The sequence below is a fragment of the Pteropus medius genome, unplaced genomic scaffold (genome assembly GCF_902729225.1).
Source record: "Pteropus medius unplaced genomic scaffold, Ma_sr-lr_union100, whole genome shotgun sequence".
In the NCBI taxonomy this organism is placed as follows: domain Eukaryota; kingdom Metazoa; phylum Chordata; class Mammalia; order Chiroptera; family Pteropodidae; genus Pteropus; species Pteropus medius.
In genome coordinates this window covers 16,659,778-16,673,925 of record NW_024349803.1, presented here as the reverse complement: position 1 = coordinate 16,673,925, position 14,148 = coordinate 16,659,778, and the positions used below count along the sequence as shown (strand labels likewise).

The 14,148-nt window shown below is 42.6% G+C and overlaps 1 protein-coding gene across 3 annotated transcripts in view; it reads left to right on the top strand.

Annotated features, from left to right (window-relative positions):
* Positions 1-14,148, top strand: part of ANO10 (anoctamin 10) — a 153,755-nt gene that overhangs the window by 111,638 nt on the left and 27,969 nt on the right. For all 3 annotated transcript variants that reach the window (XM_039837458.1, XM_039837459.1, XM_039837457.1), the window contains exon 12: positions 6,564-6,680. In XM_039837458.1, coding sequence (XP_039693392.1) covers positions 6,564-6,680 — 117 coding nt within the window. The remainder of the gene's footprint in view (positions 1-6,563; positions 6,681-14,148) is intronic.

Genomic DNA, 14,148 nt, shown 5'->3' with positions numbered 1-14,148 from the left:
ATAAGAGTTGGGCATTTTCCCCAATTGTGCTGAGCTATGCCAGCTTGGAGGAGGGGCTGTCGTAGGTGAAATCCAGTGGCTTTTCTTACCCATTTCGATGTAGCTGTTCTTGGCTTTGTGCTTGCCTAGGGTACTGAGACTTCTTAACTGGTTGCTGGAGTTCTCATGAAGGCTTTTTGGACCGTATATTGCTGTTAAGTTGATGTCTCTGTGAGGGAACAAGGCTTTGGCCTCCCACTCTGTCATCTTGCCGATAGCACTACGGCAGTCAAGTCTTTAGTAGAAGTCTGGCATGACTTTGGGCTCACTTTCTCTCTTGGCCTAGCAACTGTAAACAAGGCACTCTCCCAGAAGCACACGCTTTCTTTAAAGGACAAGTCTCTGGCATTAGTACAAGAGTAGAACCTGCAGTTACTCTGTTACAAGGTGGCATGAGAAAGGGCTCCCTGTGGCCCCGGCTTTTCTGAAGACAATTCTTTAATGCATTCACTTTGGTGCTGACTACCTGGCTCAAAGGTCTAAAAGGACCTTTCCTTTTGTGGGCTGAATCTGACATTGGCCCCTCTCTGAGGCTCCTTGGAGAGATTCTCCCTTCGTCTTGGGAGACTTGAGCTGTACTTTCTGCTCCATCAGCCCTATGTTCAGAAGTTCTGACAAATTCTCTTGTTTCCAGTTTCTTTTTCTTTTTTAGAATATATATTTCTGTCATTTCAGGGGACCCTGGAGAGGTGGAAGAAGCAGATGTGCATGCTACCATCTTAAAATGAAATTCTCGAAGCTTTTTTTTTTCCTTAAGAGCCTAATTCTGTACCTTTTTTTCCAATCTTGGCTCCATTAATCATTTTTTATTAATTAGCATTTGGTGTGTAATTTGTCTGGTAATCAGCAGAGAATGCTTTTTTGAAGAAGTTTCTTTTATTCATTGGTGGCTAGGCTCTGAATGGGAAGAGGTACTGTGGCAGACATACCACTGTAGAAATCAAATTAGCTTTTCAGAATTTCAAGAATTCAACTCTAATTTGCATTTTCTATTTTAGAAGAGAGGGTTGGGGACACACTACTATAAACACAGCTGTTACTGTCGATCATGTCGTGAATTTTCTAGCTTTTGTAAAATAAAACGGTTCCACTTGTTCTCTGTGCACCTGGCATGAGACTCCCAAGATTTTGACAGCCCTGCGGTGACCAAAGGTGAGCGACACGCCGATGGCAGAGTAGGTAGTACTCTACTGCGGGCACCGGAAAACGTTTTGCTCTGAGTGCTAATTTTCTCTGGTCCTACTCTTTTTTTCTCTCCTAGCTGAGACATCCTATAATCATTACTTGAAGCATATTGTTATGGAGAGCCAACTTCTTCGTATTTACTAGTTTTAAAATTCTGCCCATCTCCCCCACCTCACCCCACACTGTTTCTTTTCTCCTTTACTTTGTTTAGGATATAATTTTGTGAGTTTTACTTTAAAAGATTGTTGGTGAAGAGTCATGATCATGGCCCAGAAATTATCCTCTCTTTTCATAGACAGGCTATGGAAAACCAACCCAACTATTCATTCTGAGTATGTTTTTCTTCAAATCTTTGCAGATTCGTATTTCATCTTAGGTTTTCTTTTATTTATGAAAACAAGTAAAAATAGCTAAAATGCTTTTTACGATTTTTTTTTTCTCAGTTCAGTTAGCATAAAGCGGTTCCCAGCCTTGAAACAGATTTGCTGTGTGGAAAATAGAAACAAGATTTTAAAAATCGATCTTTTGAAACACGGTACCATAAATGTTATTTAAGTTTCCAGGCTAGATCACAAAAACTTAATCCATCATGATGCTTAACTTGGATTCTGAATTCTGGGTAAAGAAACCTATAAGAAGGGGTGGGAGATGGATGTCTAAATTATCCTTTTCTAATCATTGAGACGATGTTGGCTCTTTTCTCCTCTTTACTCCTCCTCCTGGAAGCCAGTCCCCTACTGCTGAAGCTGCTGTGGTGTCTTCCCCACCCCACAATCAAGTACTCAAGGTTGTTGGTGGTGGGGGCGGGATAGAGAGAAAGAGTTTGCTAGCGCCAGCTAATTAAATTAATTAACAGGTATCTGTGAATGGTGATGCTCCTTAACCCCTGTTTTCACTTTTTAATGATGATGCATGTTAAACCAAATAAGCCTGTAATTGATGGAACTTCTGGGTGTGTAGCAAAGTGTGTGTGTGTTGGGGGGGTGGGAATCACTGTCACAGAAGCTCTGGGGAGGTAAAAGTGTAGTGGAAGAGGGCCACCACGTAGGCAGTCTGGCCCTGCATCAGTACTCCCTGAGTATTTGCAGAATGAATGACCACAAAGTGATTGCTGCTTTTATTGAGAAGGAGGAGGGTGGGGCCAGGCAGAAGTGTAGGAGGTCTCAGAGCTCCAGAAACAAAGGGGAAAGAGAGAAGCCAGTCAAGGTGGGCGCTGGAAGGTCAAGTACATGAAGCCTGAGGAGAAACAACTGGATTCAGCCACCAGGAGGCCTTTGGTGACTCTAGCTGCTTTTGTTCCTAGACTCTAGATTAAAAGCCAGACTCTGAGCTGCAGGTTGTCTGGTTTGGAGCTGTTGCTGGGCATATGGACAGTCGTGACCAGGTTGGGGCATTTGGAGCCTGACAGGGCATGTGTAATTCGTTTGTTAAGTGAGGAAACCATGTGTTGTTTTCACATGAGTGTTGGTTTTTTCCCCCTATAACAGTAATGCATGTCCATTAAGGACTAAAGATAAAAAGATAGTGCCACCATTCAGAGAAATCCATTGTGAAGGTGTTATATTTTCTTCCAATCTAGTTAATAAATTTGGCATTTTTGCTTTGTTTTGTTCTTTAAGACACGTATTTTTCTGCTGAGGATTAAGATGCTCTGTTTTGGGGAAGGATACTTGATGGTTTATGACTACGTCTATAAGAGAAAAGTGACAACACTGTAATTCTTGATTGTGCTTCGTTGTTTTGAGTATTGAATTGCATATTTTGAACACAAATTTCTTTTGAAATCTTTCTCTTCAGTCTCAAGTTAGTGCCTCCACGTGCCTCCCTCCCTGACAGTGACAGCGGCAGACCACCTGTTTATGGCTGAGCCCCTGCCTTACACAACAGCCTGGCCCTGTGCCTTAGAACTTCTTCCAGGATCTCCACCTTCTACGGTTGCCTCGGTTCCTTCCCCAGAGCATTTCAACATATTCCGGACACACACCTTTAAAAACCACACCTGGCTGCCTCCAGCTACCTCCTGTCTCATGTCTTTCCTCCCCAGCCAGACTTTCTGAACCTTTCTCCAGCTTTGCTCCCCAGTCCCTTCTCAGCGCCCTGTGGTCTTGCGTCTGTGACGACCACTCAGCTGAAACCACTTCCACTAGAGTCACCAAAGGCCTCCTGGTGGCTGAATCCAGCTGTTTCTCCTCAGGCTTCAGGTCCTTGACCTTCCAGCACCCATCCTGACTGGCTTCTCACTATCCCCTTGATTTCTGTGACCCCGGAGCCTCCTGGATTTCTGCCTGTCCCCACCTCCTCTTTCTCAAGCATCTTCGAGCGCCCCCCCCTTCTCCTCATCCTTGATTCCGTTCCAGCAGTTCCATCCTGTGTCCTCTTCTCGCCTCGTCTCATCCTTTCTCTCTCACCGCACACCCTGTGACTCTTCCCATCCCCATGGCTTTATTTGCCACGTGCACCCACACCGGTGACTCCCAGATCTCTGCCTCCAGCTCCCATAACTCCCGTGAACTTGAGACCTCTCCGTCCCACCACATGCTGACACATCTCCACTTAGATACGTCACAGATAGGGGAAGAGCTGCAGCCCCCACAGACCACTCTGCCTCTGACCTGCTCTTCATCCTGGGCTTATCACCTTGGTGGATGAGTCGTGGAGGCCTGTCCAGTCTTCTGCTGATGAGTCGTCTGGTCGTTAGAGGGGGCTTCATCCTCATTGCTCTTCCACACACTGTATGGCACCTTGCTGACTTGCCTGCACTTCCACAGCCACCCAGCTTGTCCACCCTCCATGCCACCGATGGAGGAGTCTGATCGTGTCATTCCTGGGTTAATGCCTTCGGTGCGTCCTTACTCCTCAACCTCGTTACGGGGCTCCGGTGTCATCTGGCTCCTGGTTGCCTCTGCGGCCCCTCTTCAACCCCGCCATTCCTCGTACGTGTCTTCTGGAAACACTCCTTTCCTTGCCTCGCTAACTTTTTCTCATCCTAGTTAGGTCTCTACTCAAATTTACTTCCTCCCGACCTGCTGAAAACTGGGATAACTGCTGGTCTGTATGCTCCTGGCCCTTGTCTGTGCCCTGGCAGGAACACTCACATGTGGCATTGCGATGGCCGGTGATTGCTCATCTTCCCATCCAAACCATGAGCCAGGACAGCCTTCAACACTTAGCCCATGTCCAAGACATTAGTCACTAGTAAACACGAGTGGGTATACACAACGCCACTTCCTCCTAGCTTTCGGTGGTGCTGGAAGCCAGCTAAAGACTGCTCAGCTATGTGGTTTGTGTGGGGCTCCAAGGAGTTATTAAGTGGAGAGTTAAAAGCTTGACATAAACAGGTCTACTAGAAACCTGTTTAGCAAATATAGTTCAAAAGGAACTGATTTCTTAACATTTATTATAAAATATGTTTAGGAAAATAACTATAGAGTATCACTCATAAAAGCTTATTGCTATATAACCAGTGTTTTAATCAGTTAAAATGATTTTCTTTTTAAAACTAATATTGTCTAATAAACACCAAGTTTTTTCAGTTCATGAGAGTTTTATGAACATTTCATGCAGAAACCATAAGCACCAAGGTCAGTGGCAGAGGCTGGGTCATGGTAGGCTCTGGTGACTTGAGGACATACAGTTTCTGGAAAATATGGAAGATTCCTTTTTATACACTGATTGATTTCTTGTTTAATATTTCCACTACAGAGGTTAAGCCTTATATGAAATTATATTTCAAGATTAATGGAATAAAATAATGGTACAGTATAGCTTTTTCTGAATTATTCATTTCTTTATAGTTATATTCATGTTCCTGTTAATTCAGTTAGTTCAGAATTATAACCTAATGATGTCATCTGATCCATGCTGTATCATCTTCTTGTTCTCCCAGGACAGACACCTAATCAGTATCTTCTAGTGTCTTCTGTGGCCACGGCAGTCACATTTCAGTGAAGGCTACCCATCCCTGGTCTGCTCCAGATTGCTTGTCAGTACCAGGCCCTGCCCGGCCTGCCCTGAAGTTCTGCCAGTTTTCAAGTCTTTGGATTGAATTATTGCTCGTTCTGCTATGATGCTGACTTCCTTCGTTATTCCTTGCTTCTCCCAGGAGTTGTCTACATGTTACTTATCCTTTATCTTTCTTTTGAAAACATCACAGGAAGGAATTCATTTAATATTTTTCAGCTGCCTTTTTTCTTTTGTCAGTAATTCAGTGCAACATTTCTTAGAGGCTGTTTCATCTCCTACACTTATTTTAATGCTTTTTAATTATTTCTTACCTTTAAAAACTATTTCACAGCTTTTATCATTTAGTAATTCATTCTGTCATCAAAGTCAACTTTAGCCTCTTGATCATTCAGATTTCTGTGGATGTTGATCCTGGATCACAAAATAATGCTGGAATTGGAGAAGCATCCACAGGTTGAGGCTGTTATAAAGGGTACACTTTATGTGTTATAAAGGGTGCATCCTACGTGTTATAAAGGGTGCATTGTACGTGTTATAAAGAATGTACCCTACATGTTATAAAGGCTGTACTCTATGTGTCATAAAGGGTGTACCCTACGTGTCATAAAGGGTGCACTCTACGTGTCATAAAGGGTACACCCTATGTGTTATAAAGGGTATACTCTATGTGTTATAAAGGGTACACTCTACGTGTTATAAAGGGTGCACCCTATGTGTTACAAAGGGTACACCATATGTGTTATAAAGAGTATATTCTGTGTTATAAAGCATACACTCTACATTTCTGTATAGCTGCCTGTAAAGTATTTGGAGTCAGCAGCATGAGGTAGTACATTACCATCAATCAATTCATCAACATTAATTGATATCATTTTCATGAAAGAAACTACACTAGACACTGTTGAGGATGCAGAGGTTTCAAGGCACCTGATGTTTGAGATACATGTATGTTTCTTATAACTCAGCCTGAAGCAGAGCACAAGGGGAGATGTTGAGCAAAGGACGGAGGGACTATGAATGTTGTATGCTCAGATACCTTGGGAATTAAGACACAGACAAAAGAAACACTGTGTGGAGATTTTTCCAGAATAAACTTCATTTTTTCTATAAAACTTTGAGGGTAGTAAATGACATCAATTTAAGGGAACAACTAATCGTAAAAGAATAAAGCAAAGTAAGTCAATAATTATTGAATGGGCCACGGGGTGGATTCGAAACAACTCACGGGCCTGGTTAATCTTTGGTACTGTACAGGCCAGTAATTAGAAATTGCCAAAGGTTAATGAGAAGGGTCGCAGATAGCTTAGGGTCTAATTTGTTTCCTTGCACATATGGTCTAATGTGTCACGTCAACATGTGCTCTTTCTTGTTTTCAGCATGCACTCCTGGCTCTAAAGTTTATACTTGCATTTGCCATACCTGATAAACCACGGCACATCCAGATGAAACTGGCCAGGTTGGAATTTGAGTCTTTGGAGGCGCTGAAGCAGCAGGTAAGGGCAACGGTCCTGAAAATAAATGTATTTCTTTAGCAAATGCCAGGAGACATACTTCAGAGGATTTACTCTCAGCATTTCCTTCAGCTTTAAAGTTACCAGTTTAAATAAATACAGAACACTCCAGTTTAGAATGCTATAACAAAGCTAAAATCCTAATAATATGAGAAACATATAGGTTTAAAGAACTAAATTAAGCTTGAAAAATATTCAGACAATGTTAAATAAAGAATAGAGCTGGCATTCAGCAGAAGAACAAGACAGAGATTTCCAAGAATCACCCAGGGGGCTGCCCCCCACAGCTTCAAAGTCTGCCTTCTACAGCAGCATTATGCAAGGGGAGGGAAGTAAGTAGAATCCTGAATATCTTAGAGAGAGTGAGGGGAAAAGAGAAAGTGTGGGCAGAAACAGCAAAAATACCCTGAAAAGTAGAAACCTCTTCCCAATGACTTCCACATTCTACTACACACACACACACACACACACGCACGCACACACATGCGCTCGCTCGCTTGCGCGCGCGCTCTCTCTCTCTCTCTCTCTCTAAAATACCATGCTGGAATTCACCATTTTGGTGATTTTCTGCTTGGAGGAGAGTGAGAATAAGGAGACAAAAGATTCCTAGCTGCCCAGAGCTAGTTTCCTTCAGTGATACTTAGGACTTTAGTGGAGAAACCCAGCAAGGCGGCGCCCTCCGAGGGGAGGTGCTCAGGCCCAGGGCCTCTTGGACCCACACAGCCTCTTATGCTTCCCAGCCGCCTCGTACAGGAATATCTCCTCTTACGTTTGGGGCATTGGGAGGGGAAAAGCTGCAGGGAGGACCTACCCAGGCTGATCTTCTGACAGAAGCACAGCTCCGAAGATAGTGTACTACATGGGGAAGCTCCACATTGAAAACCCAATGTTCCTCCGAATAGGTGGGCTGACCCCATAATGACTTATGATAAGAGTACAGAGAACCCCGGTCCCCCAGCCACATGGGTGCTCATAGTTGTCATAGTAGGTGAGAGGACTGAATCACCCCATGTTTCTGGGCTGGGACAAGGTCATGTTTGGCATGTGGGCTAGCTAGTGTGTTTATATCATAAATCAAAAGCAGCATCATGCTCCACAGTGAATCACCAGAAGCGCTCAGGGCAACATCAGGAAGGAGCCCGTGGTCACCACCGAGCTGAGCATTGTTCTGGAGATGCTAACCAAAGCAGTTACACAAGGAGCTCCAGGAATCCTGAAGAGGCAAATTTATCATTACTTGGAGGTTATCAGATTATATACCTAAAAATCACAAGATGAATTATTAGAAATGATAGGAAAATTTGGTAAGGAGGCAGGTTACAAAGTTAATCTAAAATCAGTTGTTACCTATCACAAGAAATAATAACCAGTCTGAAAATATTATTGAAGAAAAATTCCCTTTTACTGAAGAAGCCAAAATATAAAAACTTTAGCTGATAACGTATAAAAACAACATGGATAATCTATATGAATAATATTTTTTAAAGTCTACTAGGATCAAAAGATTCAGTCTTGTAAAACTGTAATGCCAGTTCAAATATATAGAAGTAAACATAGCGAAGAACCTCTAAAAAAGAAGAAAAATGGGGCCTTCAGCTCGGCCAAATATTAAAATGTATTCCGAATAATACAGTAGTTCTAGTAATTAAATCTATTTTGAAGTAGGAAACAAACAGATCAAATAGAGCAGAGAATTCATAAATGGGCCTAAATAAGACTGAAACTTTAGTTTATGAGGAAAGTGACATTTTATGTCAGTAGACAAAAAAGATTATGTTGTTTGATGATAGTTGTTTAGGAAAATTGCTACTTTATTCCACCTCATTCCTTATACACCTCTCGCCTCCCTTCCCCACCCCCTGCAAAGTTCAGGTGGTTGAGAGATTTAAATGTAAAATACTTAAGCCATAAAAGGTCTGTTAAAAAAACCTGGGTACATCTTACAGTGGAAAATGCCTTCCGAATCAGGACACAAAACCCAAAAATTATAAAGGAAAATATCGATAAGGTAAGATACATGAATATTTAAAACTTCTATAGACAAAATGTTTAAAAAACTCGAAAGATAAATTGGACAAACTGGGGAAGTATTTGTGATGTATTAAAACTGCTTAATATCTTTAATATAAATTTTTTCTATAAATCCATAAGAAAGATAATCCAATAATCAAAGGATAACATATGAAGAGATGTTCAATGCCACTCAAAGAAATGTAAATTCAAGCAGCAGTGACAGCACATTCCACCCACTGTACTGGCAAATGTTGGTTGATAACTTGTCCTCGCTGGGTGTGAGAGAATGGACACTTTTCTATACTCTTGACAGAAATGTATGCTGGTTCGGTCTTTCTAGAATGCAGTTGAATCAAAATGTAAATTACCTTCCAAACAGAATGACTTGCTATCTGTGAGGCGTACCAAAATATAGTCATTGAAACATTTTTATTAGAAAAAACCTGAAACAACTAAATTCCTCAGTAGGAGACTGGTTAAGTAAATTATGATATATGGTTCCATGTGATAAAATTCTCTGAACCTGCATTTTAAAAGGTCTCTCTGTGCTGTGTGTTGGCTATTTTATTAAGTGGAAAAAGCAAGATACAGAACAATGTGATACCTTTTGAGTCAAATTTTGAAGAAGGAGGGAAGGAACAAGAAAGGGGTGAATGCAGGTATGTGCCCTGGTTGTCCTTGGAAGGACTTCCAGGGAATCCTGTGCAATAGTAACCTTTGAGGAGAGGGATTAGGATTTCTTTTTTCATGTACAGTTTGAATTTTCTGACCGTGCACACATATTAGTTTTTCAAGGTCAACAGGAATTCTTGGAAAAGGAGATTATTTGCCAGTTGTAGTCTGTGTACTTTTCTGCATTTACAACACTGATGGCGGTAAACAGGGAATGCAGCCTCCCATACATCGGTGGTTTGAATAATTCCTTAACTTCCCTAAGGCCACTTTCAGACTCACTGGACACATCCTTCTTCCTCCTTCCTTTTTCTTTTTACAAACATTCATATGCTTTTTTATTTTAAGAAAAAAATTAAACATCAGATGAAATCTTTAGCATAAAATTTATTTTCACAGAATATGTATTTGACACATAATGTTTGAGGCCATGATGAGTCAAGTAAGAAAAGTCAAGTTGCAGTGTGAAGCAAAGTGGAATTTGCTTGTAAATTCCTCGGTAAACCTCGGGTCAGGTCAGAGTGAAACTAAGATGAGGATGGGCCCACAGGCTAGTGACTTGGCACCCCATTCAGTATTTTAAAGTATTCGCTCAGCTCGCTCCTTTAAGAGACCCGAGACCACAGGGATGAGGGGCAGAGAAGCAGGGGGAACCAGGAGGGGTTGGCAGAGCACAGCCTCTCCACACAGCAACACTCCTGAGGTTTTGCAAGGAGCAATGGGCACAGTTACAAGGGCCTGGATGTTCAGACCCTCACTTGACACATGTCCCGACACACATCTAAAACATAATTGCCTGAGGGGGCCCAGGTGTCCTGCTGGTTCCCCCTGGCTGTCCATTGCCACCTCTCCTTTCACAATTATCCTTCTCCCACTTTGCAGAAGGAAGACATACCTCTCACCATCTTGAACCCTACCATGTGCCTTGTCCCCGGAGTAAAAACCTCCCATGTGACAGAACCTTTCAAAACGAATGTATCGGGATAAGCTGCATTCGATAAAGACCCCAATTCTCCACTCACCAAAACCAAATTACCTCCTTAAGAGCTACATTTCCAAAATGTATGCAGAAATTTATGCTCAACAATTGTTTATTAAAAGGTATATTATATTTACATAATTTTTTATTACTCATGCACCAGTAATCATTGTAACGACCAGTCAGTCCAGAAGAAAATTTTAAACACTTATAGTCACAGGAATTTTTAAAAACTTTTATATTTCCATTTATGAGCATATGATTGAAGTACGAGAGAATAACTGATACTTTCAAGCAAAAAATATATTTCATTAGGATAAATTTCTTTGGGAGAAGCAGAAAGAAAATATGATTTCAAAGAGGGAAAAAGTGAAGACATGAAATTGTTACTTTTAAGAGCATATTCATGTATTTTTTAAGTGAGTGATGGTGGATAACATCACTATAGTATTTATTAGACTCTTGGCTATCTTCGAAAGTGTAACTTAATTATTTTTGTGTCATTTACAGTATGCTAGAAAACACATTTTTGCGATTATTTAATCTTTGATGAAAATTTTAGATGTCGACTTAAAATTGTGTGGGAGGACACATAGCATCCAAAAATGTTAGGGGGTATGTAAGCAAAACAATTTAAATTGTGCGGCATTGTCTTTGAAAGAGTTCTTCTCCATGATGACATGTCCGGTGAGATTTGATAGGTGGGGGCAGGCAGCTCCCCGGGCCATGTATACACACCTTCATGCCGGTCAAGGCTCAATCTCACTTTGTTTTGGTAAAGCGTTCCTCACTCAAGATTTCACTTGGTCGTATGTTTGTCTAAAAGCAAAGGGTCTTCACTGATGTTGGCTATTACTGACATGTCTCATGTTACTAAGTACATTTATTTACCAGAAAGCGCTGCTACAGAGCTGTTATGTTTGCTTTGCCGGTCTCCCGGATATTAGTGTTAGTGTGGATTTAGCTAAATGATGTGCAATCATCTCAGCTCCTGGATTCTCACAGCTTCAGATACGCCCTACCTGGCAATAAAGCAAGGCCCCGATGCAAAGGCAAGATTTATTTACACTTGTCTTCATGAAGAAATGAGACACTGCCCAAAGTTCTATCTGATATTGTTTGAAGAAAAGGAAAACATGTAAAAGATTCTAAGTCTCTCTGGGTCTTTTTTCTCCAGGCGACGTAGGTGTGATTCTCTGATTAATATCTCCTTCTAAGAAAAATGTGATTCCGGTGCTGATTTTGCCGTTCAGGTTCTGGAGGGACAGAGATGTCTAACAGGTTTTGATTCAGTATATTTATCAAATGCCTTCAAACAGGACATTCCCAGGTGACTTTAAATTAATGGACCTGTGGCTCAGATGTCTCTGATCCGTTAAGTGAGCGGGAGGCAGGAAAGAGGCAGGGTTTCGTAGGCCTTCACTGCAAGCCAAGGAAGAGTGTTCCTCCCTCCATTACTTTTTTTTCAAATCATAATAGAATAGAAGGCCCAGGGCAAATGCCGGCAGGAGATCTGTTGCAGCTGTGCCCCTTTGCTTTCTCTTGCCGGCCCAAGGCTTTGTGGCTTCGTGGGCCCAAGTTTCTGCTGCTGTCAGTCGAAGACAAAGATTTTCATCACATTTCCTCACTGTCCAGAGGTCCTAAAAAGTCCAGAAGGTTCTAGTTCTGAAAGGTCACCTGCTCTGTGCTTTTCAGAAACTCATAAATTATCTGGTATGTCTTCAGTTTGCTTGCTGAACTACTGACATTTCTAGGATATAGAACTTTCCTTATTTTTCTTCAGTCTGACATTTAACTATCTGCTTTGTAAATAAGTAGAGCCTCGACTCAGTGGGCTATTCCCACATATCAGAGGCAGAGAGCGCTTCTGCCGTGTCCTCTGATCAGTGGGTGGGCCCCAGATCAAAAATGGAGTTGTTGAAAACATATTTAAGAGTAAATCTCATTAATGCCTGGCCTATCCCCAGCTCACTGTTAAGTGACCAAAATCGACAGTAAACATGTCAATAGAAATTATTATATTATGTTTTATATTTGAATTGCTACTTTTCATCTGTTTCCATTTTATAGACAAAACACGACTGAGAAATTTAAGTCATTGACTTCGTTCTTAAATTGGGCTGTGCATCTTGAATGCGGAACTTTTGAAAACTCTTTGTGCCTCGGCCCCGTACCCTGAGGTTTCTCATTCCCTAGATCTAAGGGAGGGCCCAGGCCCCTCCATTTATAAAACCCTTCCGATTATTCCCTGGCCCCCACCCCTAACCTGAAGCCCCCAGCGAAGATGGATCCCAGGCATGGTCAGGTCCGCGCCAAGAACAAGCAAGTTGTAGGCCAAGTTCAGCCACTGTGAATGGGTCAGGTAGCCTCTTTGCACTTCAGTTTTTTTGTTTCATGAAATGAAGGCTGGGCTCCATGGTCTGTGGGAAGGCTCAGACATCTACACGTATACCCGGCACTTCTGTGATTCTAACGCAGGAGCCGAACCCGCTGGGAGAAGTGCTCGTGGGTTTGTTAGCGCTGTGGTGGGAGGGGCAGCGGGGAGTGTGGGGACGTGGGGACGAATGGGGAGCGGCACCGAAAGCTGTTCTTTTTTCAATGTCAGATAGGAAGCCGTGCGGCGTGTCTAAATATACTGGCAAATTAGGCATACTTGAATGTAAGAGGCAGTCTGGAGAAAATAAAATTGTTTGCTTTGCAAAGGGCATTTTCAAATGATTAGGTTTCGGTTGGTGAGACCTTTACGAAGAATTCCAGACAGTAAATATCATCCTAGCGATGCCCTTTTATTTCTTTTCAAATTGATTTATTCAACTCTCAGTAATTTTAAGATCCAGTTAAAAATAGAAAGGAGTCTCTGCGTGGGATGGCCTGGGGCTCGAGGACACAACATCCTCTGTGCAGCCACCACTCAACTCTGGAGTCTGGGCAGCCAGCCCTCCGCGAGCCACACCCACAGAAGCAGAGAGCTGGGTCCAGATGGAGCCTTTGGGAGAGAGAACAGCCTCGGAAATCAGGAAATCGGTCAGAAGGAACCAGATAAGAACTTTAAGACACAGCAATGCTAATTATAGCCCTAAAGGGCCTCAAATCAGAGGCAGGACCCTTCACGGGACCAGCCTGCATTAAGCAATGCTTTTGTTTTCTGGGGTTAAGTTTAAACTGCTGCCAGCATTTCCTAGGGGCCTTTGAACTCTCCTTGCATTTGTGCTCAAGTTACAGTAGATACATAAGCAATTTTCATGGAAAGTTACAAGTTTCACACATAGAATGAGAATGCTAAAGTGTTCGACTATTGAATGTAATCGCTTATTGATCTGCTGACAGGTGGTTCAGAATGAAACACTGAATCCAGGTAAAGGATTGGCTTCTCAGAAAGCCAGGGGCAGGTAGTGCTGGAGCCTCACTCAGTCCTTGGTGGAGGGGCGGGGGGTGGGGCAAGGTCCGTTTCCCAGGGCCCACGTCAAGTGCCAGCCTCGTGAGCTCGAGGTAAAGGTAAATGGAAGTTCTGGTGGCCCCTCCGAGCCTGTCTCTCTTTCTCCTGTTTAGGCCATTTGTCTCAGCCTTGTGCGCCTTCAGGATAAGTGACTTGACCTTTCTGTGTCGTAGTCTCATATAATCTCCCCACTATTCAGATGAGGCCAAGGAAAATGGTGCCTACCACAGGGTCCGAGTGAAGCTGGAGTGAGCATGGTTAGAAGCAGGGCAGTGGGGGAGATGAGACAGTGATGGAAGGCGGGGACCGCCTCATATTTCCGTGCCCTGCATCCCTGGGTGAACCAGGAA